The sequence below is a fragment of the Trichechus manatus genome, unplaced genomic scaffold, assembly GCF_000243295.1.
Source record: "Trichechus manatus latirostris isolate Lorelei unplaced genomic scaffold, TriManLat1.0 scaffold00065, whole genome shotgun sequence".
NCBI classification, from domain to species: domain Eukaryota; kingdom Metazoa; phylum Chordata; class Mammalia; order Sirenia; family Trichechidae; genus Trichechus; species Trichechus manatus.
In genome coordinates this window covers 11748580-11774369 of record NW_004444001.1, presented here as the reverse complement: position 1 = coordinate 11774369, position 25790 = coordinate 11748580, and the positions used below count along the sequence as shown (strand labels likewise).

At 41.8% G+C, this 25790-nt stretch overlaps 1 protein-coding gene across 2 annotated transcripts in view; it reads left to right on the top strand.

Moving 5' to 3' along the window:
- Positions 1-25790, top strand: part of CLIC5 (chloride intracellular channel 5) — a 199887-nt gene that overhangs the window by 138955 nt on the left and 35142 nt on the right. For both annotated transcript variants that reach the window (XM_004379519.2, XM_004379520.2), the window contains exons 2-4: positions 5220-5329; positions 14087-14212; positions 20771-20877. In XM_004379519.2, the coding sequence (XP_004379576.1) occupies positions 5220-5329; positions 14087-14212; positions 20771-20877 (343 nt within the window). The remainder of the gene's footprint in view (positions 1-5219; positions 5330-14086; positions 14213-20770; positions 20878-25790) is intronic.

Genomic DNA, 25790 nt, shown 5'->3' with positions numbered 1-25790 from the left:
AAAAAAAAAAAAAAAGCTCTTTGAGATCCTCAACAATATTTAAGAGCATAAAACGGTTCTGAGACAAAAACATTTTAGAACCAGTGTCCCACATAAATCTCCATCAGCCACTTGAATTCACAAAATTTCAGTAAGTTCTGGAGACAATGGACCTCAGAAAAGGAAATCTACTCTCTCCTTTTGCCTATGAGGAAATGAGGCCAAGAGAGGAAAAGCAACTTATTTGCCCAAGGTCACATGACAAGTTAGAGGCAGAGGGGGGACTAGAACCGCTATCTCCTGTTAGAGTGACCTATACAACACAAGTTTTTTTGTTTTTGTTCTTTTACAGGATCTTCTTCAGAGTGACAGCATTAGAATTTCAAGATACTCTTAGGCATAGAAAGGGAGCAATATCACCCTCCCCTCAACATGCATCCATTTAAACAGGCACTAAGTGTCCACTAAGTTTCAGGCACCTGTGCTCGTTGCTGCTGAAGGCAAAATAAACAAAACGTGGCCCATGTTTTTAAGGGAGCCAAGCTCATCATACATAGACAGAGACTTTGTGAAAGGCAATATCTCATAGTATACAATACAAATTATACAGCTGCGCTGCTGTTACTAATTGTACTACTAAAGGGGCAAGGTGGGCAAACCCCATCTTATCACTAACTGCATGGCAAGGATCAGCATAAATCCAATTCCCACCTGAAACTGGACTCAGGCTTCACCTTCCCACATCTCCATTCTTCTTAACCAGCCACTTCTGTGGCACTTCCTCTTTCACTCTAACCACCCAGCGGCCCAGCCACCCAGAGCCAGGTCATCAGGGATCAGCCGTAGGCTCAGGAGTCTGCACAACTCCCAGCACATCAGAGCAACCACACCCACCCCTCCACCCTGTGTCACCCTGGCATAGGTCACAAGCTAGAGGAACTCTGTCCTTCATTGACTGCTCATGCAGCCTTACTTTGTCACTCAGCCAGCTAGAGCTGGGTATTCACAAATCAACTGCCTTAGCAGCCTTTCTGTGAATCAGCCATCCACCCTGAGCTAAGTTACAGTTCCGCTGCCCCTTGTTAGTTCATTAATTCTCTATAACAGCTCACAAAATTCATGGAGACTATTACCTATTCTTGAGCCCTTGTGGCACCATGGTTAAAGTGCTTGGCTGCTAACTAAAAGGTTGATGTTTCAAACCCACCAGTTGCTCCGTGGCAGGAAGATGTGGCAATCTGCTTCCATAAAGATTACAGTCTTGGAAACCCTATGGGGCAATTCTACTCTGTCCTATAGGGTCGCTATGAGTTGGAATTGACTTGATGGCAATGGGTTATTTTCAGAAAACTAGAGAAAAAAGGCCAAACCAAGTTCTTTGTCCCACACAACAGCATATAACGTAACGTATGATCATACAACCTATATAATTACATTATACTATTATTGACCTTGTCGTATGTAATATTATAAACTGCATAATATTAAATTTATATACTATATGTATGGAACAGGAAGTACTTTGAGGCCATAGAGGGCAATTGTGCACATGTACACTAGGCTCATGGTAAAGCAGATTGGTGAACTTGGAAAGTTTGCCATTAGTTGTACTTCATTCTCCTTTTGTCATTTCTCCACTTACATTAGTTTCCTAGGGCTGCTGTAGCATATTACCACAAACTGTGTGGCTTATAACAACAGAAATTTATTGTCTCATAGTTCTGGAGAGGAGAAGTCTGAAACTAAGGTGTTGGCAGGGCCATACTCTCTATTAAGTCTCTAGGGGGAGGATCCTTTCTTGTCTCTTCTAGCTTTTGGTGGTTTGCCAGCAATCTGTGGCATTCCTTGGCTTGTAGATGCATCACCCCAGTCTCTGCGTCTGTCTTCACATGGCCTTTTCTCTACTGTATCTGTGTCTCTGTGTCCAAATTTTCTTCTTTTCTTTGAAGGACACCAGTCATATTGGATTTAAGTCCCAACCTAATCCAGTATGATCTCATCTTAACTTGATTACATCTACAAAAACCCTATTTCCAAATAAGTTCACATTCACAGGTTCTGAGTGGATGCGAACTTGGTGGGGGGGGGGGGGCCAGCATTATTCAACCCAGTATACCACTTTTAACCTGTCCCCAGCCCGCATTGGTTGGAGCCTCTTTGGACCAAAGTCCATTTGGATTTTCTGTCACAGTTTTCAGGGCATAGAGTCCCTCTGAGCCCCACCTAGTTCTTCTCGGTTAATATTTCAAATGGTTGCCACAGCCTCGCCACATTTAATTCATGAGTTTAACAAATAAGTTTTTTGGGGCTGGTGAGTTTTGATGGGAGACAGAAGGAAGCTGAAAGAGGCATACAAGGACAGCAAAGGAGAATTACTGAATCTTCACATATTTGCTTCTACTTTTCCTTTGGATATTTTTGTTTACTAGGCCTAGAATCATGATTTCAGGCTATATTAATAAAACATACCGAATAGGTTGGGGGCTATGAACGTGGACCTCACCCCTACACCTCTGGCATAGTTGAATGCACATGGAGGGTATGGAATGTGTGTATAACTCTAGCACCATCACCTCTCAGCTTGTGACCTTGGGAAAATGCTACCTATCTGGGTCCTCAGGTTGAATTTGAGGTACAGTGGTTAAGAGCCTTGGATCTGGAGCCAAACTACCTGTGTTCAATCCTGGCTTCACCACCATGGGACCCTTAGGCCAAGTCCTTCACATTTCTGTGCCTCAGTTTCCTCATCTGTAAGAGGGGGATGACATCCCACTTCACAGGATTATCATGAAGAATAAATGTGTTAATAATACATGTAAAGCGCTTAGAATAATGCCTGGCAATATAGACATTGTCATCATTGTTAGTTGTCATAGAGTCAATTTCGATGCATGGTGACCCCATGTATGCAGAGCAGAATTACTCCTTAGGGTTTTTAAGGCTGTGACCTTTTGGAAGTAGATCACCAGGTCTTTCTTCCAAGGTATCTCTGGGTGGATTCAAACAACCTTCAGCCAACCTTTCAAATACTAGTCAAGCATTTAATCATTTGCACCACCCAAGGACTTCTACTATAGACATTAGTTGTTATTCTCTATAACTGTCTCTATAAAAACTTATTATTTTATATTATTATAAAATTTGTATTAAAATATATGAATTTTTTTTGTGTTCAGCTAATGGGAATTTCAATATTTTACTAGTTCCTCCTTTAATTCTCTTATTCTCACTGCCTCCTGATGCTCCCTCCCCCAGAGAAAAATAGTTGACAATATGTGGATTTGGCTTTTGTTTTTGTACACTTACATTGTAACTAATCCTGGGAAGAAACACTTAAAGGACCAAGAACCAGGTAACCGTTAAGTGCTTCTTGGGAAATTTTTCGGGACCTGACACCGTAAACTAAAGTTAGCACCAAGAAGTTACTAAATTAATATTTGTTTGTTTGGAGTGTGGCCTGCAGGCTAAGGCACTGTCCGTAACTTTAGCTCTGTGAGCAGGTGTGGCACCCACAATGGTGCCTCCCACCTTTCAGATTTTATATAACAGAGCCCACACTGTCTCAACTACTCAGTGAGTCTATTTCTAGCACTAAGGAAAAGTGAGAACTGAATAGGGAGTGGGGCTCTTAGGGTAACTAGAGGAAGGCAAAATAACTGTAATTTCATAGCAATTACCTACAACCAACCCTGTAAAAAGCTCCAGGTCTCCATTATAAACCTGAGCCTCCACTGACTGTGATTTGCAAGGTAGAAATAAGCCCACAATTAGGCTCTAATGTATGAAAGACTCAGTGCTACCTCCCTGTCTAAATCTTTCTAAATGCATTTTTTTTCCTTCCCTCTCTTTCAAGAAAAAAGAAAACTCTTGGTAAGCCCCCTTTCCAGGATGTTGGTTGGTTGGTTCATTTTGAGTTTCAATAAATAGAAGTTGGGAGCTTTGCAAGTATGCCTGGGGATCGGCCACTGCCTACGCCCTCCCTGTGAGCCAAGCTCAGTGCCGTGGCCTCAGGATGGGACCTTGGCTGCCAATAGAGCCAACATCCCAGACAAGAGTGAGGGGGTTATTTCTCTCTCTAAGTACCATGTTGGGAACCAATAAACCACTCAGTAGAAACAAATTATCCAGAGGGTGGTTCCACCTTTTTTTTTCGTTTGTTCCTGTGTTTGCTCAAAATAAATCCTTTATAAAATTCATAGTTTTGCAGCTCACTCAGAAGTGAAGTAGAGATATTCTTGTGTTCCAGACATGTAAAATAACACCAACAAAAAGAAACAAAAAAAAAAATCCCAGCAAAACCTTATTTTGAGGAGGATAGCGGGAAGAGGGAATTTAATGAGCAGAAATATGTAAGCACCTGATGATGTTATCTGTTATTGTTATATGTGTTCCTGTCTTATCCCTCTGCCCATCCCATAGAAGGCCATAAGCTCCTTGAGGGAACACATTTTTGAATCCTGCGTGTAATTTTCTCTAGTGCTCTGCAAATAACCGATAGTCAATATGTCTTTGTTCAGTAAAAGAATAATTTAACCAATGAATGGTTTATTGACACAGAAGGTCAAGTACTAGTCAGAACTACTAAGTAGAGTATTGATTAAAGTCTTGAGCTTGCTGACCATTTTAAATATCCTAGGAGAGGGAGGTCAAAATTTGAGGTATTTGTACTCATAAAATCCTCGTGGAGCAAGGACCCAAGGGTGTTAGAGGGTAAGCTACAGAGGAAATTGTTTTGGGCTAGGTATAGCCGAAGACAAGCATTTTTACTTGTTACACTTGTCCTCAGAATAAACTGCTTTGACAAATATAAACTACTGGTTGGTGGAGATATTCAGGCATAGACTAGATGACTGCCTGGAGGTATAGAAGCTGGTACTCCAGCATCATCTTTATTAGACTATGTGAGGTTGCAGGTTTCCTTTTACCCTGAGACGCTAGAGTTCTATAGTTTCAGAAAGTTACGATTCTACATAATCGCGATAATGGAAACTCAAGTTCAGTTCAGCAAATATTTATTAAGCTCATATTGTGCCAGGCATTGCCCTAGACAGACATTAGAGGGACAAAGATGAATAAAGTAAGGCTATGAGATATAAAATACAACACTGCCCTTTAAGGTTAGGCTTGGACATGCATGGTTTTCGTAGTTCTTAGATTGAGGTTTTGGTGTTATATATAACCCTATGTCCCTTCTTAATAATATGTACAAGCCAACTCAGGACTGGTTTTCTTCCTTCTAGGCTGGAAGCGATGGAGAAAGCATTGGCAACTGTCCTTTCTCTCAGCGCCTCTTTATGATCCTTTGGCTAAAAGGAGTTGTGTTCAATGTCACCACTGTGGATCTGAAAAGGTAAAGGACACTGCATTAATGAGGAATGTATTTAGCTGCAAGGAACAGAGAACCTTCCATGAGGGAAGGCAAAAGCCGCCTTCCCAAGGTTCCCACTAGCCTTCTGCTTATAACTATTGGCCAAAAATGTGTAACAGGAACCACCCCTAGTTACAAGAGAGGCTTCAGAAGTGAATATCTCACTTGGGGTTGAGCAGCTTCGTTGCCATGATTAGCAAGGTTTGTTTAGCAAGGAAGAAGGAAGGAATGGATATTGGCTATGCAGCTAGGAGTGTCTGGCGCAGATCACCTGAAAATATAGGAGTGAGCCCTTTTAGTAGTGCTAGTGCCCTATCCTGGGGGCTCCTACAAAATCTCCAGGTGTGAAAGTCTGAATCTTCAGGGATTTGAGATCCAGACCATGTCCCATATTCCAAACAGGGTCATATTACAGGTCCAGTTAGGTCTTCAACATAACTTTTAGGGGTATGTGATTCAATTCATTACACTTTGTTCTTCCATTTTCTAGACTCCAAAACTTTGGAGTTGTTTCCATCTCCTGTCTCTCACCCCCCGTATGGTCAGTTAGACGCCAAGTCCAAGACATTCTCCCATTGTACTATCTCTCACCTCCAAGCTCTTATGTCCATTCTCAGGTCCCACCACTGCTGGCCTGATAGTCTCCTGTTCTTCAAACTGGTCTTCTTTCCAGGTACTCTCTCTCTCTCTCTAATCCACCCTTTATATTATCATAAGGTTATTCTATGTCCGCATCTTTAGAATTCCTTAGTGTGAGAATTCTGGATTATAGAACAGAGAATTACTAGTGTTCCATTTTTAAAGGGCAGTTTAAAGGATGTTAAAAAACAAGCAAACAAATAACAGCAACAACAAAACCAGGCATTGCTCAATATCAGGAGCCACAGTCTTTATTCTTACAGAATATATTCTGTTTCTGTTCTATTTGTTGGCCTCTCTCTTGTCCTTTAAATGTGGAATCGCTCGAGGCTCAGTTCTTGAGTCCCCAGTGAGCATGGTATATTCTCCCTGTCTCCTTTATGTGAATTATTTCAGATCCAGAGCCCCAGGCATTATCTAAATAGTTTCACTTGGATTTTTTTTTTAATCATCTTAAACTCTTTATGTCTAAATTATATTCATCACTTTTCCTTTGAGATGGGCTTCCCTCCTGAATTCCTTTGCCTCTTAGTTTGCTAGGCTGCCATAACAAAACATCACAAAGTGGAAGCTTTAAAGAACAGAACTTTATTTTCTCACCGTTCTGGAGGCTAGAAGTCCAAATTCAGGGAGCTGACTCTGGGGGAAGGTCCTTCTTTGCCTCTTTCAGCTTCTAATAGATTCTGGCAATCCTTGGTGTTCCTGGACTGGTAGAGTCATCTGCCTGCATCTTCACATGGCATCTGCCTGCTGCGTGACTCTGTGTCTATTCTGTTCTTTTCATACTAGTCAGAAGGAATTAGGTATAGGACCTCCCCTATTCCAGTAAGACCTCATTAATGTAACAAAAGAAAATGTTTATTTTCAAACAGAATCATATTTTCAGGTGCAGGGGTTAGGACATCAACATAACTTTTAGGGGACACAATTTGATCCATATAATGCTTTGCTGTTCCATTTGCTAGGCTCTGAAACTTTGGAATTGTTTCCAGCTCCTTTCTCTTGTCACCCCTGTGGTCAATTAGTTGCCAAGTCCAGGACGTTGTCCCATTGTACTATCTCTTACCTCCAAGCTCTCTTGTTCATCCTCAGAGCCCACGGCCTGGTTCAGGCCCCACCGCTGCTAGCCAGACAATTTCCTGTTCTTCAAACTGGTCTTCTTCCCAAATACTCTCTCTTTCTCTAATCCATCCTTTATATTATCATAAGGTTGTTCTTCCAAAGATAGACCTCTAATCATGTTGCTCCTGCTGCTCAGAAAATCTTCTGATGCTTCCCACTGCCTGCAGAAGAAATGCAGTCTCAGCCCTCCTTTGTCTTTTCTCAGCTTCTTCCCAGTGTTATCTCCCAACACTTCTCTCCATGAACTACCTACCTTTGTCGCACTGGCCTTCTTCTGCTGCTCTTGTTCCTTCCAGCCTCCAGCACTTGGCTAGGGTGCTTTCTCTTTCTAGGACAGGCTCTCTCCTCCTTTCTGTCTCTAGAGACTGCACAGCCCCCAGGCCCAGCTTCTGCCCCATCTCCTCTGTGAAGCCTGCCCACACCCCCACCTCCAGTCTCAAGTGCCTTGTATCAATCCAACCTCCCTCCAAACTCACTTAGCCCCTGTTGTCTACGTTGTCTTGTGTCATCGTTTATCATTTCACCTAGTTGTGAGATCTACAGTCCTAATACTTTAAAACTGGTGAGCCCTTTTCCACGAATAACTGCATATCGCCTAACCCTGTGAAGGAGGTCTTGTTTCCCCATTTTGTATAAGGAAACTGTGGTGAATGCATGTAAGTGACTTGCCCAAAGTGCCCAGCTAGAAATTGGAGGGACTGCTACTGAAAACCCAGTCTTCTTGGTTCACATCCCATGTTCTTCCTAACACACCAGATTGCCTTTTTAAGTGTTTTGTTTTTCAGATGAGACCTTAAGTCCCTCAAGGACAGGCAGGGATCATGTTTTAAGTTTCTTTGTATCCTCCATAGCAACTAATAGGCCTCAACTAATGTCTAGTGATAACAGACATTATCTGTGATGACTAAAGAGAGCAGGAGGCTTTCATCTAGTTTGAAAGAACAGCTTCTTTCAATGGAATATTGGAGGTCTTTGGATTATCATCTATAAGAGGGGACTTGTATGTTTGGCTGGAGATCAAAATAGGAAATGGAACAACCCCAGCATTCTTCAAATGTTTGTGATACACCTTCATATCTGTTATCACATATTTTCCAGCCAACACAAATCTTTTCCTGCCAACACCCCTTTGAGGTAGGCAGGCAAGTATCTTAACTCCAGTTTTATAGATAAGGAAATCTTCTTACTACCAAGAAAAAAATTATGTATGTATATATAAAACCAAACCCATTGCCATCGAGTAGATTCCGACTTGTAGTGACCCTACAGGACAGAGTAGAACTGCCCCATAGGGTTTCCAAGTAGCAGCTGGTTGATTCGAACTGCCGACCTTTTGGTTAGTAGGCATAGCTCTTAACCACTGCACCACCAGGACTCCGTACACACACACACACACACACACACACACATATTATACATCACACGTACATATCTATATTCAAAACAAACATATGTATACACATATATGTATATATGGGGAGTCCCTGGGAGGTGCAAATGGTTAAGCATTTGGCTACTAATTGAAAGGTTGGTGGTTTGAGTTCATCCAGAGGCACCTCGGAAGAAAGGCATGGCAATCTACTTCTGAAAAATCAGCCATTGAAAACTCTATGGAGCACAGTTCTACTCTGATACACATGGGGTCACCATGAGTCAGAATTGCCCCGGCAGCAACTGGTTTGGTTTTTATGTATATATTTGTATGTGTGTATGTGTATATGTATGACAGGTGATGGATATTTTTAAATGTAAGATACCATGAAGTTAAGCAATTGCTAAGAAAACTGGATTCTTATTCTAGCACCACCATTTATTGCCTGAGTGACCTTGAATAAATTATTTCACTTTTCTGAGCCTCAGTTTCCTCATTGGTAAATGGAGATAAACATAATACTTCCTTTATAGGGTTGTTGTGAGCACTTGGTGGGCAGGCCATGTAAAACATTTTTACTTAGTTCTGTGCCTGGCTCATAGCAGGAACTCAGTACATACTAGCTACTATTAGCATTATCCCTGTCCTCATGGAACTTGCAGTCAGTCAGGGAAAGATGATTGATGCACACTGAATAATTCATAAATTAGAATGTTAATGTGTAATTAAATGCTAATGGTATCATTTCAACTATAAATGCTGAAAGGGTCAACAAAGAGCCAGCATCCCATTGGCAGGACCCAGATGAGCATTGGAAGCCGTAGGCATTGCTTACCAGGGTGTGACTCCAGAGCCCATTTTCTCTAGAGTCCCGGGGGTAGAGGGACACAGGAATGTAATTGCTGAAAAATAAAATCAGCATAGAGTTCCCCTTCCAGCGGAGAGAACCGGAGCACTTCTGTCTTATATCAGCTCTAAAAATCAGGAGGAGAAACTAAAGAATGTCCTTCCATTGTCTGAAATGAGGGACACCCACAAAGTAAACAAAGGGACAAAATGAATTAGATTTTAAAAATTCTTTCTGTCTCTGTTGTCTGAGGAGTTCCAGTTGCCACAGAAGTACGTGTGGAGAGTACGTGTGTTTGGGGAACAACATGGGAGTAGCACTGTAATTGAAATTCTTCTCTTCCCCTCCCAAACTGATTATACCAGGAATTTATTTCATTACGACTCCCCTTGCCCTACTGCTTATTTATTTCAGTTCCCCCATGCAAGTTTTCCCACTCTTAACTCCCACAGAAATGTTGCATTCTTGGAGAGAGAGCATTTGAGGTGGCTCTGATGTCCCAGCCCTGCTGTGGAATTCTCCACCATTATTCCCCCTCTTTCTCATTATTTTCTTAGTTCAACCCTCTCCCTCCCCATTGTTCCCATTTCACCAACTCTTCGTGTGCTCACTTTGCTCCATCCTTGTTCTTGTCTTCAGACCAGTTGGCAGAAGCAAGAAGCCGGTCTTTGGCCCTTAACTGTTACCGTTGTTAGTTGCCCTTGAGTTAATTTTCAACTCATAGCGAGCCTATGTGACAGAGTAGAACTGCCCCAGAGGGTTTCCTAGGCTGTAATCTTTAAGGAATCAGATCACCAGGTCTTTCTTCCAAGGATCCGCTGGGTGGGTTCAAACCACCACTCTTTTGATTAGCAGCTGAGAGCTTAAGCGTTTAACTGTTGAATCACTAGGGCTCCTCTGGCATTAACAGGTCCCATAAAAACACAAGGTGTCTTTCCTTCCTGCTATACATGTTACAGGAGCTCTGGTGGCACAGTGGTTAAGTGTTTGGCTGCTAACTGAACCGACCAGCCACTCTGAGGGAGAAAGATGTGGCAGTCTGTTTTGAACAGCCTTGGAAACCCTATGGGACAGTTCTACTCTGTCCTATAGGGTCACTGTAAGTCGGAATCGATTCAATGGCAATGGGTTATACATGCCCTTGACAATGCAGTCCCTTTACACAGGTAGTTAAGCACACTCCCCAGCTCAAACCAGGTATGCCCGTTAGCATTGCTGTGGGCTAAGTACATACAGTTTAATCGATTAGTTGTTCATTCATTCAATTGAACATGTGTTCCAGGATTTCACCATCTCCTCCATCATCTGGGCTTTTCTTTCTGGATTATTTAGGACTCTTGCTTTGGTTATCTTAGATTTCCTTCAGTGTCTGACCCAGAATCCCACAGGTACACAAAGAGAATTCCTCTGTTCTCAGGGGAAGAATTTGCTGCCTATTATATATATGCTTCACCTATGAGATCATATTGGTCCCAGCAAAGCTTGCTATAAAAGGAAATAACTTCCTTTATGAATCCCATTAGAAAATAGAAGATATGTTTACTTGGAAAATAAATTGTTTATAACTTAAGATAACACTTAAGGACCCAGATAATTTTTTAAAAAATAAGCACAATTTCTGATTTAATATTGTTGTGGATTGAGTTGTGCCCCCCAAAATGTGTGTCAACTTGGCTAGGCCATGACTCCCAGTATTGTGTGATTGTCCACTATTTTGTCATCTGATGTGATTTTCCTACATGTTGTAAATCCTATCTCTATGATGTTAATGAGGCAGGATTAGAGGCAGTTATGTTAATGAGTCAGGACTCAATCTATAAGATTAGTTTGTGTCTTAAGTCAATCTCTTTTGAGATATAAAAAAGAGAAGCTAGTAGATAGACCTCATACCACCAAGAGAGCAGAGCCAGGAGCTTGTGTCCTTTGGACCCAGGGTCCCTGTGCTGAAAAGCTCCTAGACGAGGGGAAGATTGATAACAAGTACCTTCCCCCAGATCCAGCAGAGAGAGAAAGCCTTCCTCTGGAGCTGGCACCCTGAATTCAGACTTCTAGCCTTCTAGACTGTGAGAGAATAAACTTATGTTTGTTAAAGCCATCTACTTGTGGTATTTCTGTTATAGCAACACTAGATAACTAAGACAAATATCAATAGGATATTTTCAATATATATATATTGAACAGAATTAAAATCATATATCAAGAAAAATAATAAGTTTCTGGTAAAGCTTGAACCATAATACTCAAAATTTAAGAATAATAGCATGTGCTTGAACTAAGTTAAAAAGTAGAAATACTGCAAAAGTGAGAGTATAATGGCGTAGCAACACTCTAGCAGTATACTTGTTGATTAGTTCTCCCCATATTCAATTGTAATCCCATAAGCTTTCATAGTTGGACTAAGGTTTTCACCAACTTCGGAACAATCTATGATTTCTAATTTTGCAGGTAAAAATCATTCTTTTTGAAAAATTAAAAGTAGGGAGTGCAAATGTACAACATATCTTTTATACCCTTTTCTAAATTATTTTTAAAGTTGTGCTAATTTTTTGATTGTGACAAGTTAAATTTTTCTGTTGCCTTCATTTTTATCTAGTGGGTTGTCTATTTTTTAAAAAATGAAATTATATTCAAAAATCTTAAAGAAACATATGCCACCAATTTAGAAATGTTGCCTTTTCTGTCATTAAACTCTGATACAAATTGGCATAATGTGTAAAGACTAGAACTATTATTAAAGAAATTTAGAGGATCATAGTTTCCTGTGATGGCAATTTTTTGTGTTATCTGTACTTTCCTTTAAGGAGCCCTGGTGGGCCAGTGGTTAAAGCGATTGACTGCTAACTGAAAGGTCGGTGGTTCGAAACCGCTTGTGGCTCTGTGGGAGAAAGGTGTGGCAGTCTGCTCCTGTACAGATGTACAGCCTTGGAAACCTTATGGGGTCACTATGAGTCAGAATAGACTTGACAGCAGTGGGTTTGGGGTTATACTTTCTTTTGGTAAAATGTTTTATCTGTGATTTTTTAGCTTAGTCAACATTCTGTTGAGTAAAACTTGATAATAAACTAATTTTCATAAATTAATTGAATTGTCTTGCAACATTAAAGTTTATATAAAGTTTTGAGTTGAATTGGATTAAAATAAAGGATTGTTTCAAAAAAATTAAAAATGGATGCTTTATTCATGTATTCATTAAAAATATGTATCTATTGAGGGACTTCTATATGACAGGCACAGATCTAGGTCCCTGCCTTCATGGATCTAGAGCTGCCAGACTTTCTCTCAGATAGCTTCTTACCCAGTAATAGTAGGTTCTTGATGCAGAATCCTTGGTGAGGAGAAAGCCAAAGCCCCTCAGGTGTTTGCTGAGCAATAATGTTGAACTTGGGTCTGTTGGACATAAATCCATGAGTTTTCACAAAGACCTGTACTTTGTCCATGTTAGAAACTTAGCAATGAAAATACTTTTGAAAACATCATCCCCCTTTAATAATTTGGATTTAAAACTAATAATTTTCTTTTTTTCAGTATACTCAAAGGCTGTATTAGGACCTATAATAATAGATCAACAAAATGTTCTGTTGAGCCTGACAAAAGTCTGGCTAATGTTAGACATTAGTTATCAGATATTAGAATTTAAGTTACACAGAATAGAGGTACTTTAATATGGCCGGATAGCTCAAGCTCCCAACTTCTTTGTATTTAAGAAATTATCTCTGCCCTCTTGAGATAACTGTAACATTACAATTACAGTATCTCAAGATAATATTTCAGTATCCTTCTTTCAGGATAATCTTTTGGGATTAAAAAAACCAAAAACCCATTGCCGTCGAGTCGATTCAGACTCATAGCGACCCTATAGGACAGAGTAGAACTGCCCCATAGGGTTTCCAAGGAGCAGTTGGTGGATTTGCACTGCTGACCTTTTGGTTACCAGCCAAGCTCTTAACCACTTTGCCACCAGGGCTCCTTTGGGATGAAAGTGTGATTTAATTAATTAATTTTTGAAGGTTGCAATTCTGTATAGTGAATTTTTGTTAAACTAATTGGTGAAGGAACTTTTGAAAGCAAAGTCTAGCCTCTTCCCTGGGTAATTAAAGCTTGACACTAATTTAGATAGTCACCTGTGATCATTCTCCACTTTTTCATTAGTACTGAAATCTTTCATCTTGACTTGCTCCTCTATCACTGTCTTGCACCCAACAGATTTCCTGTGTCACACCTTGCCTTCAGAACTTTCCCCCACCTTCCCTCCATATACCCCACACTCAGGGGTGGATTAGCCAATAGGCAAGGTAAGCACGGTGCTTACCTTGCTTACTAGATCATCTGTAGTGAACAATTTCACGTGTTTTCACATCAAAGATTCTGCTTCTACATATCGCTGGCATCTGTCTCTCTCCCAACTCCACAGCATCTTCCTACAGAATCAACGCCTCTTTTCAAATTTACAGTTCCTGACAGGGACAGATGACCCAGTAAGCAAGGTAAGCACGGGCTTACTTACTAATCTGTAGTGAACAGTTTCACGTGTTTTTCAGCACATCTTTGAAAGTGTTCACTGTACATTAGCAAGTAAGCACAAGTAAGCCTGTGCTTACTTTGCTTATTGGGTAATCCGTCTCTGCCCACACTATAAATCTGTCTTGCTGGCAGGCATATTGGATAGCACAAGGAGTCTAATTCCAGCTTCAAGTCCTAGGTTTCCTGAACGTGAAGCACCCTGGTGTAAGCCAACACCTGAATCTTGCTCTCTCTACAGGAAGCCAGCTGACCTGCACAACCTAGCTCCTGGGACCCATCCACCTTTCCTGACCTTCAACGGTGACGTGAAGACCGATGTCAATAAGATCGAGGAATTCTTAGAGGAGACCTTGACTCCTGAAAAGTAATGAGCTATTTATTTCTAGAGCTAAGGAAAGGGAAAGGGTCCATATTGGAATCAGAAAAGCACAGTGTAAACTTTGAGAAGGCAGATTTCCAAAGGAACCCCATCAATCCAGTGCATAGGACCCTCTTTTCAAAGAGAGGATCTGGGACACCCCTCCTCACCCCCAAAGGGCTGCCAATCTCAAAACTGCTTCACAAAGTCCACTCTGAGAGTAGATATCACCTATGAAGTGAAGCAGATTACTGGCTCCTAAACAGGGTGATTTTTAGGAGCACTGGGAAGATTATCACCTGTCCCTCCCCCCAGATAAGCCCTCTGCCCTGTTCATTTTGCCTAAAAGACCTCTAAGTGAGGACAAAGGCTTCCTCTTTCCAGAACAAGAACTGCAAAGCTGATGAAATTAAAATAAGCCAGGAGAGAGGTAACTCAGTGACTTAAAACCACAGCAAGCTATAAATAAGAGTCATAAATCTGACCAAGTCTAGTCTGACCCCATAATTCAACAGATGAAAAACTGATTGATAGCAGTTCCTTTTATGAAAAGGGTGCAGGGAAGGGAGGGACTACAGGGGCTGTAAGTTCTTATGAGTAGATAAGCTGCTGCTGACTGAAAATAGGAGTGCAGAGAAGAGGGGTGAATTCTAAAATTTACCAGAGGTTGGACACGTTCATTATAGTATGTCGTACCCAGAGATTAAAGTAATCACAACAATTAAAAGAAACAATATTACATACAGAATATAGAGAGAGTAGTACACATACCCTGTAGGGTAGCCACCGAAAGGTTTTAAGCAAAGGAGTTGGAGAGTGAGTTTTATGACTTACTTTGGGAGGCAGGTGGGGCGGAATATGGCAAAGCTGGAGGTAGAGAAATCATTGAGAAGGAGCCAATTGGTAGCTATCCAGGTGAGACATAATGGAGGGCTGAGCTAAGGCAGTGGCAGTAAAATGGGAGAAGGGCAGAACTGATTCAGGAAATACTTAGCAATTAAAATAAGCAGGGTTTGACTACTAAAATTCACCATCTTGCATTTATTTAAAAGCCCATTGTTGCAGCCACTGTGTCAATCCATCTCGTTGAGGGTCTTCTTCTTTTTTGCTGACCCTCTACTTTACCAAGCGTGATATTCTTTTCCAGGGACTGATCCACCCTGATAATGTGTCTGTGATGGTTAAGATTGTGTGTCAGCTTGGCTGGGCCCTAATTCTCAGTGTTTATATGTAATCACTCCCATGATGGTATCTGCTGTGAGTAGCCAGTCAGTTGAAAGGGAGTATCCTTGGGTGTGTGGCATGTATTCGAATATAAGCAGATGTTCTGGTTTTTTGCTCGCTCTGGATCCTGTGGCTGCCTTCTGTTCATCTGACCTCTGGTTCTTGGGACTTGAGCTATCAGTTTGTCTGCATATCTTGGGATTCATGGATCTTCACAGCCTGTGAGCGGGAGCCCTGCTCTCCAACCTACCGTTCTTGGGTTCGACAGCCCCTGCAGCTACGTGAATCAGGAGAAGCCTTGCAGTCTTGCCTACCAGTCTTGGGATTCATCAGTCTTCACAACCTGTGAGCAAGAGCCCTGCTCTCCGAACTGCTGATCTTGGGTTCGCCAGCCCCTGAGGTTATGTGAATCACAAGAAGCCTCTATCCTGATCCACAGACTTGGGATGTTCCAGCCTCTACAGCTGCGTGAGCCATTTCCTTGATTAAATCTCTCTATATATTTATACGCTTTACTGATTTTGCTTCTCTAGAAAACCCAGCCTAAGACAGTGTCCAAAGTTTATGAGATGAAGTCTAGCCATCCTTACTTCTAAGGATCACTCTGGCTGTATTTCTTTCAAGACAGACTTGTTTGTTCTTCTGGCAATCCATGGTATATTCAGTATTCTTCATCAATACCGTAAGTCAGTTTTTCTTTGGTTTTCCTTATTCATTGTCCAGCTTTCCCATGCACTGAAAACACCATGGCTTGGATCAGGCACACCTTAGTCTTTAAGGCGACATCTTTGCCTTTTAACACTTCAAAGAGGTCTTTTTCAGCAGATTTGCCCAATGCAATGTGTCATTTGATTTCTTGACTGCTGCTTTCATGGGCGTTGATTGTGGAACCAAGTACAGTGAAATCCTTGACAACTTCAATCTTCTCTCCGTTTATTTATGATGTTGCTTATTGGTCCAGTTGTGAGGACTTTTGTTTTCTTTATGTTGAAATGTAATCCATACTAAAGGCTATGATCTTTGATCTTTGTCAATAAGTGCTTCAAGTCCTCTTCACTTTCAGCAAGCAAGGTTGTGTCATCTGCATATCACAGGTTGTCAGTGAGTCTTCCTCCAATCCTGATGCCTCGTTCTTATTCATATAATCCAGCTTCTAGGATTATTTGCTCAGCATACAGATTGAATAAGTATGGTGAAAGGATACAACGCTGATGCACACCTTTCCTGACTTTAAACCACATAGTATCTCCTTGTTCTGTTCGAACAACTGCCTCTTGGTCTATGTACAGGTTCCTCATGAGGACAATTTCCATTCTTTGCAATGTTGTCCATAATTTGTTATGATCCACACAGTCGAATGCCTTTGCATAGTCAATAAAACACAGGTAAACATCTTTCTGGTATTCCCTGCTTTCAGCTACGATCCATCTGACATCAGCAATGATATCCCTTGTTCCACATCCTCTTCTGAATCTGGCTTGAATTTCTGGCAGTTCCCTGTTTATGTACTGCTGCAACTACTTTTGAATGATCTTTAGCAAGATTTTACTTGCGTGTTATATCAATGATATTGTTTGATAATTTCCACATTTTGTTGGATCATCTTTCTTTGGAACAGGCATAAATATGGATCTCTTCCAATTAGTTGGCCAGGTAGCTGTCTTCCAAATTTCTTGGCATAGACAAGTGAGCACTTCCAGCGCTGCATCCATTTGTTGAAACATCTCCATTGGTATTCTGTCATTTCCTGGAGCCTTGTTTTTCGCCAGTGTCTTCAGTGCAGCTTGGACTTCTTCCTTCAGTACCATCAGTTCTTGATCATATGCAACCTCCTGAAATGGTCGAATGTCGACCAGTTCTTTTTGGTACAGTGACTCTATTTATTCCTTCCATCTTCTTTTGATGCTTTCTGCATCATTCAGTATTTTACCCATAGAACCAATAAACTTTATGAACACTGAAATTTGAATTTCATATTATTTTTACACATCACAAAATAATATACTTCTTTTGATTTTTTTTTCAACCATTAAAAAATTTAAAAACAATTCTTAGTTCGTGAGTCAGACAAAAAGAGGTGATGGGCTGGAATTGGCCTGTGAGCTGTAGTTTGCTGACTCCTGCATTAGAGAAATTCACCATCTCTTTGATTCTCATCAGGTCATGTCACAATTTTATTTCAAAGAGCTTTCTGTGAATGAAAACAGTATTTGCTTGCCTGTTAGAGAAACAGAATATACTCTGGCCAAAAACCAAAACCAAGCCAGTTGCCATCTAGTTGATTTCGACTTGTGGCAACCCATGCGTGTCAGAGTAGAACTGTGCTGCATAGGGTTTTCAATGACTGATTTTTTGGAAGTAGATCACCAGGCCTTTCTTCTGAGATGTCTCTGGGTGGACTTGAACCTCCAACCTTTCAGTTAGCAGCCCAGCATATTAATTGTTTGTACAGAAACTGCATGTTCTCTGTAGCCTACTATATTTGCATATTTAAAATATGGTATAAATATGGAGCTAAAATAAATGCACTTAACATCCTGTATAGAGGCCTCCCCAAATCTTACTGAAATATCTGAGATTAACATCTTGGAGACACACTTCCCACAAAGTGAACTTCAAATGGGACATTATATATTCATGAATCACAGTGCTTAAAATGCAGGGTGAGACTACCAAGATCCTTATGAATACATAGCTCTTTGTCATCCGTCTTGAATTTGGTACCATTCATTCCTGTTTGGCCCACACTAATTGTGAAGAAATTGTCAGATTACTGATTAAATAATGGTATACAGCAAAACAAAACAACAAATCCAAACAAATTATCCACTAAAAATACATTTTCTAGGCCCTTCTCTCTTTACATTGTTAAGCAGAAACAAAGAGTACTCAGTATTTATTAATAATAATTTAAGGCAATGAATTCTAAGAGCATGCCAGATTCTGTGTGAGAAGGCCGAAATAGGAAAATCTCCATGTCCTGGCAGATTACATAATATCTTGCGGGAAACCTTGCTTCATGCCCGTGGTCACAGCAGATGAATTTGATAACTCAGGATACCCAGAAAGACTTATGTGTGTAGAACCTGTGGCAATCACCTCCTTCCTGATTTATGAAGGGATCTTATCCATGTGCTCAGCCATGCTTCAAGGGCTTTGGGGCTTTGAAGGTGTTATGGATTGAATTGTGTCCCCCCAAAATATGTCTTGAAAGGCTAACCCCCGTACCTGTAAATATGACCCTGTTTGGAAATAAGAGTTTTCTTTCATTATGTCAGTGAGGTTATGCCAAAATAGGGTGGGTCCTAAACCTAATCACTCTGAGTTATAAAAAGAGCTGAATAGACCTAGAGACACACACAGGGGAAGATGCCAGATAAACACAGATACACATAGCAGATCTAGCTACAAGCCAAGGAACTCCAAGGATTGCTGATTACTAGAAGTTAAAACAGACAAGAAAGGACCTCCCCCTAGAGCCATACCCTGAATTCAGACTTCTAGCCTCCTGAACTATGAGAAAATAAATGTCTGTTCTTTGGTAATTTTGTTATGGTAAAACTAGCTAAATAAGACAGAGGGTAAACAGTAGACTCCATGAGACGCTGGAGAACCTAGAACTTAAGAGCTGGGCTTCCGAAATGAAACTATCTGGGTTGGAATCCTGGCTCTGCCAACTAGCCATGTGACAAATTGCTTAACCTCTCTGACCTCAGCATCCTCATTGAAGAAATGAGGCTATTAATATTACCAATAGGATTGTCGTGAAGAGTAAATGATCAGTACACGTAAAAAGATTAGTAGAGTGCTGGCACATGGTAGGCATTCAATACAAGTCAGTTTTTATTGTTATCAGGGAAGTGGTAGGATAGAGTGAAAAGACCACAGGTACAGGGGTGGGAAACCAGGTTCTAGCTTTCCCTCCGCTGACCATTGGCCATGAACTCTTATAATGGTGTTTTTACCTTTCTGGTCTCCAATTGCCTTTTCTGTCAAATAAGGACAACAATGCCTTCCTCACCTGCTGATGGCAGAGGGCTGGACCCAAGGACTTTCTGCAGGTCCTTTCCATGGCCACATCTGAAGTTAAACAGCCCCCTATCGTGACCCCAAGAGCGGACAGTCCCAGCTAATGGACCAGCTGAGGAACAAAAAAAATGATTGACACAGTGGTTGCCACAATGGGCTCAAGCATAACAACGATTGTGAGGATGGCGCAGGACCAGGCAGTGTTTCTTTCTGTTGTGCATAGGGTTGCTGTGAGCTGGAACCAACTTGACGGCACCTAGCAACAACAAATTATAGGAAGGACTTTTTTGGTTTCAAATTATTTAAGACATTGAAACAAACAAAAAAATGTATTTTGGCTTTTAAATATAATGCAACCAAACAGCTCACAGTAGACAGCTGTTCCCCCAGCAATCACAAAGGTCCACATTAATAATAATGATAACAAAGCAATTATCCCCTATCTTCTCTGACCCCTGCCTGGCCATACACATGAAATGTTTGTGAAATAATATATATATTTTTAAATTAGAATGTCTCAGTTTGGTGGTGCTAATGGGATCAAAGCTATGGATTCTTGCAAAATCAAGTTGAGCTTGTTCAGTCTCAAGGTCACAGACACCAGTCCTCACCCCAGTCTGCCTCTGGTATTCTTCTGGCTTCAAAATGAAAGACTATGCCTGGGAGAGGGGCTGGATCATTGCAAATCTGTCCTCACACTTGGAAATAAAAGAACTGCAAACACATGCTCTGCTGATGAAGGCTAGTAGTTTCCACATGTTTTTACTGCACACAAATAAGAAGTGTGCGAAGGATATTTCAAACGAATCCATGGGTATCCTTTTCAAGGAATGGTTTGGAGGCCTCATTGCTAAGGAGCCTGACATCTCCTCATTCCCAGAATTAGCTCTGTGCATCTAGGATTATAATCATAGACCTAAAAGTGAATAGTTATTCTAATGTAGGCTGGGGAAATGTCAATGACCCTACCTGATATAGAGGCGGACTCCTTCAGAATTTTGATTACAGCCTTTTCTTCAGCTCATCATTGTTGGTTGTCCCAGGAAGGAGACACATCCTGGGCCCTCTGAATGATGTTCTGGTTCCTTGCCCAATAGACTGTCAACAGATCTCTTTGCCTCACCGGCCTCAGCTTTCCTCTGTGAACTGGGGCTGAGTGCCCACCCTTCCCATAGGATGGGGGTAAGAACCAAAAGAGATTTGTAGGTCCAGCTAGAAATGGCAGTGGTGCTCATCATGATGGAAGCAGGCTCTCCCTTAATGGAGCTCCAAGTTCTCACTGATTCTATAACCCTACGTCTTCCATTCCAGGTACCCTAGACTGGCTGCCAAACACCGGGAGTCCAACACAGCAGGCATTGATATCTTCTCCAAGTTCTCCGCCTACATCAAAAACACAAAGCAGCAAGACAGTGCTGGTGAGTGACTCCCTTCCTCTGTTCCCTGCCCTTGGCCCATGAGCAGTTCAGATACTTGGGTCAGAGAACCATCTGGAACTAATGCTACTTGACTCTTTGCCCCTTCCCCCTTGACAGTGGTAGGAGTTTGTAGATCCTGTCCTGCCTGCTACCTGGCTAGTGCTGGAGGAAAGGCCAGTTGGGCCTTACTGCTGAATTGGAGACAGAGATGCAGTTTGAATTCTGACTGTTCCCTGTTGCACAACATAATACACCGCAGGGAACGGTCCTGCCTCAGCCTTATTATGGTCTATTTGTTCCAAATTCACCATGCTGCCTGTGTTCACAGGAAGTCCTGATTAGAACATATTTCAGTTTCCTTCCAGTTCCTGGAATGGGGTTGACCAGAGGCCACGGGCGGGGCAGCACAGCCACCCCAGTGGAGAATGCTGGAGGCAGATGCCTGGCCCTCTGCTTTTCCCCCTACTGCAAGTACAGAGGGTGCTAGGGAAGGCACTTCTCAGAGCATGGCTTCAACCTCCATCTGGCCCTTAATTTCTGGCATCGGCTACAGTGCTCAGGACTTGATTCTTTTGGGGGGTTTGAGCCCCTTGTTTTAGCTGGCGTGCATTTATTCCCTCATTTGGCATGGTTCTTTAAGAATTAACTAAGGCAATTTGAATAAAACTATCAAATTGAACATGTGTAATCTCTGAAGAACTGTGCTAGGCCCTGTGAGGAGGAGGAAGAGGGGCGAGAGAGTTTCCTTGCCCTCAGAATGGGAGAATGTGGCACCCTTACAAGCTGGGATCCCTAGAACCTAGCATGGTACCAAGCAGAGTGAGTGCTTTGTGAATATTTGTGAATGACTGAAAGAACAAACAATGGACCTCAACAGGGTAGTATATTTTAGATGTTCCAAGAACTCAGAGGAGAAGGGCGTTTCTTTGGACCAAGGTGTCCAGGAAAGGAAGCCGTGTTTGGGGTGAGAGGTAAGAGATTTTGGCGGGAACAGAGTTAGTGCAGTGGGAAGTAAATAATTCACTAATAGTTGCTGAGGTACAGGATTGGGCCAAACACTGAATGAGATTTGGGGGCTCAAAGACACTTTCCCAATCTTCAGGGCCTTGATAGTTCAGGAGGACTGGCTTAAATTCACAAAACATCTAATAATACGACAAGAGATAAATGATGGCTTAATAGAAAAACAAACAAACAAAAAACACTTGCCAGTCAGTCGATTTTGACTCATGGTGGCCCCATGCATGTCAGAATGGAACTGTGCTCCACAGGGTTTTTAGTCACTGATTTTTCAGAAGTAGATTGCCAGGGCTTTCTTCTGAGGCACCTCCGGGTGGACTTGAACCTCCAACCTTTTGGTGAGCAGCTGAGTGGGTTAACCATTTGCACCACCCAGGGGCTCTGGCTTAATAGAAGGGAGTCTGAATTGTTGATTAACTGCCAACTGAAAGTTGGAATGATTTCTGTCAAAGAATTTACCTTAGGGTCCTTTGCGAAGAAAGCTGCTTGAAGGAGTTTTGACTGAGTCATAAAAATCGAGGGGAAATTAGTTGGCTGATAAAACATGTCAGGGGAAGACTTGCGGAAGGTGAAGGAAAGCCAGAGACAAAGACCTCCAAAAGCGGCTGGAGCCTGCAGTGCCAGCCTGGGACACTTGGATTTTATCCTGTGGGCAACAGGCAGACATTAGGGGTACACAAGTAGGTACTACAACACGAGTGGCCTTTCAGGAACAACAACTAGAAGAAGTGGAAAATATTTTACATACATGCAGTGCTCTCACGTCATTGTTGTTTGGACCTTGTCATAGGTTGAATGGTCCCCAAAATTCATGTCCACCTGGAACCTGTGAATGTGAGCTTACTTGGAAATGGGGTCTTTGCAGATGTAATTAGTTAAGGATCTCAAAGTGAAATCATCCTAGATTTAGCATGGGCCCTAAATGCAATGACTGATATCCTTATAAGAAAAGGAGAGGACACACAGAGACATAGAGAGAAGATGGTCATATGGAGACAGAGACAGAGACCAGAGGGAGGCTGCCACAAGCCAAGGAACACCTGGGGCCACCAGAAGCTGGAAGAGGCAAGGAAGGGAATCTCTAGAGCCTACCGAGGGAGCATGACCCTGCTGATACCTTGATTTTTTTTTACTTCTGGCCTCCAGGACTATGAGAGAATAAATTTCTGTTCTTTCAAGCCAGTAAATTTGTGGTTATTTGTTATGACAGCCTTAGGAAACTAATGTAGACCCTTACAACCATCTGTGAGAAAGGCCAGTTATCACCACCTTCCCGGCGGAGGAAGCTGAGGCGTGTGAGGGGATCGGTGGCTTGTCCTTGTCTCAAGTGGCAGAGCTGGTGCTTGAACCTGGGTTTTCTGACTCCACACCCAGTGTCCTTTCCTCCCGGCCGCAAATACATTCATTCATACTTGTCAAAGCACCATCTCAGAGATTATCTCATTAGAATCTTCCAGATTTTTAAAATTATAAGTGGTATTTACATATTATCCATATTTACAGTTCTCCTATCCCCAAAGCCAGAGCAACAGTTTCCACCAAACACTGCATATCAGTTTCTTATAAACTCAAGGCTCTCCAATTTTCCCTTCTTCTGTTTCACCCTGTTTTTCCCCCGTCAGGGATTCTGCCCTGGAGACTCCCTCTTCCCCTGACTCATTTGCACATTTCAAAGCCCCTGCATTCCTGCCTTCCCAGATGGCCTGTCTCCCAGAACTCAATCCTTTGTGCTTTTCTTGTCTCCTTCCTTTTAACAAGACACCACACATTTCTTCATTGACACTGTAACTTGCCCACTCCTCTCGTTTCCCCTTTACTCCTCATCCCCACCCTCAAGCCCACACCTCCTAATTGTGATTAATTGCATCTAAAATTCTTAGGCTCAGCAAGCCAGAGGCCAAGACTCATTGGGACTCATCCTGCCCACCCTCCTGCAGAGAACAACAGCCCTCCTGGGCTAGGTCCCAAAGCGAACCACGGCCCCACCCCACACAGCAGCTTGTCTGGTGAGCCGTTTCACACCTGCTCTCTGCTTGACCCAGCTCTGTCACACAGCCTCTTACAGATCTCTGCAAGAGCATCAGCCTTAGACTCCAAGGGGCCTTTGCCATGCCTTCATACACTACTTCCCTATTTTTTTCTGGATCTTCAGCTCTGCATCTATGTCTTAAACATGCTTTCTGCAGATTGCTCCTTTTGTATTTTCAATTTTTTTTTTTCTTAAGCATAGCCCTCCTTTCCCATCACCTTACCACCTAATTTCCCCACCTCTCACACACATACTGGTCGTGGTCCTTTCCTGCCTCCTCAGCATCAAAACACAAAAAAAACCAACACTACACAATGGTTCTACATGGTAGACTATCTCTCCACTCCCATGGTAAATACAGAAACTACCATCCAAAATTTCCCCATTGTTTCATGTAGCCTCAAACGTCTCCAGCTCCTCCATGAACAACTGCCTCCTTTGCCATGAGACCAGAAGAACTGGATGATGCCTGGTTCCCATTACTGAACATTTTGATCAAAGATTCCATAGAAGAATCCTGATAAAAGGGGGAAAATGTACAACAGAATTTCAAAGTCTCATAGACTCTAGACTTTCTGGAGCCATAGAGGGTGGATGAACCCCTGAAACTATTGCCCTGAGATAATCTTTAAACCTTAAACCAAAAATATTCCCTGAAGTCATCTTAAAATCAAACAATAGTTTAGCTTAACCAGTAAAAAAGGTCTGCCTTGAGCATTATGCTCTTTTAAGAACTATTTCTATGGGATCAGATTGACAAAAGCAACTTAAAAGATTTGATAGGAACCTTACAGAGCAGTGAGTTTATGTTAATGAGGGGGGAACAACTCAAAAAAGGAGGGTGAGAATGGTTACACGACTTGAAGAATGTAATCAATGTCACTAAATTGTACATGTTGAAACTGTTGAATTGGCATTCAACAGTATTTTGAATATGTTTTGTTGAATATGTTTTGCTCTGTATATTCTCAATGACAACAACAACAAATAAAATTCAGGTAAAAAAAAAAAGTTTCCAGCCACCAGAATCCAGACCCCATCCGGGAGAGCCATCAATAGCTATTATACAAGATACTTGTCTATTAGTTTGTTTATTTGGTCACTCATTCATTCAACAGACATAAATTGCATGGAGTGGGCACAAATCCAGCCTAATGTTTATGGGACATTTATTGTGTGCCAGGCATTGTGCTGGGTTCTGGGGTTGCCAGGATGAAAAAGTCATTGCTCCTGATGAACTAACAGTCTTTTGGGAGCTGTAAAACATAAACATGCAATTACAGACCTGAGTTTGAATCTGAGCTCTGCCACTCCTAGCTGTGCAACTTTACCCAAGAGACTTACTCTAACTCTGAGCCTCTGTTTCCACATCTGTGAAATGGACTGAATAATACCTTCAATTTCTTCTTGTCATGTAAGGCAATTAATAGCATATCCAAGGTTTGTAATGTAGATTCATTTATTTTATAAGTTAGTGCACGTAAATCCTTTGGGACAATGCTTAGCACATAGTAAATGCTCATTAAATGTTAGCTTTGATTATTGTATTGTTGCTAAAATGGGACGAATACGAATATTGGCATCAGAAACTGCTGTTTCAGCTATTCATTTTTTTGCCTCCTCCTAATCAGCACTTCCAAATCCCCCATTCATATAGTCTACCAGTTTTTCAACTTCTTCAACTTTGTTTCCCACTTTCTTGGTGCATTTTCCTCCCCTCCAAAGTTTATGTCAAAGATTGTCCGTGGCCTGGCCCTCACTGTTGCATCTCTGGTGTCACTGCATTTCTCTGTCTCCCGAGGTCATAGTTTTGCCCTCTGTTTTGCTGTCTGTTACTCCACTGCCTCCTCTTTCTGTAATCCCC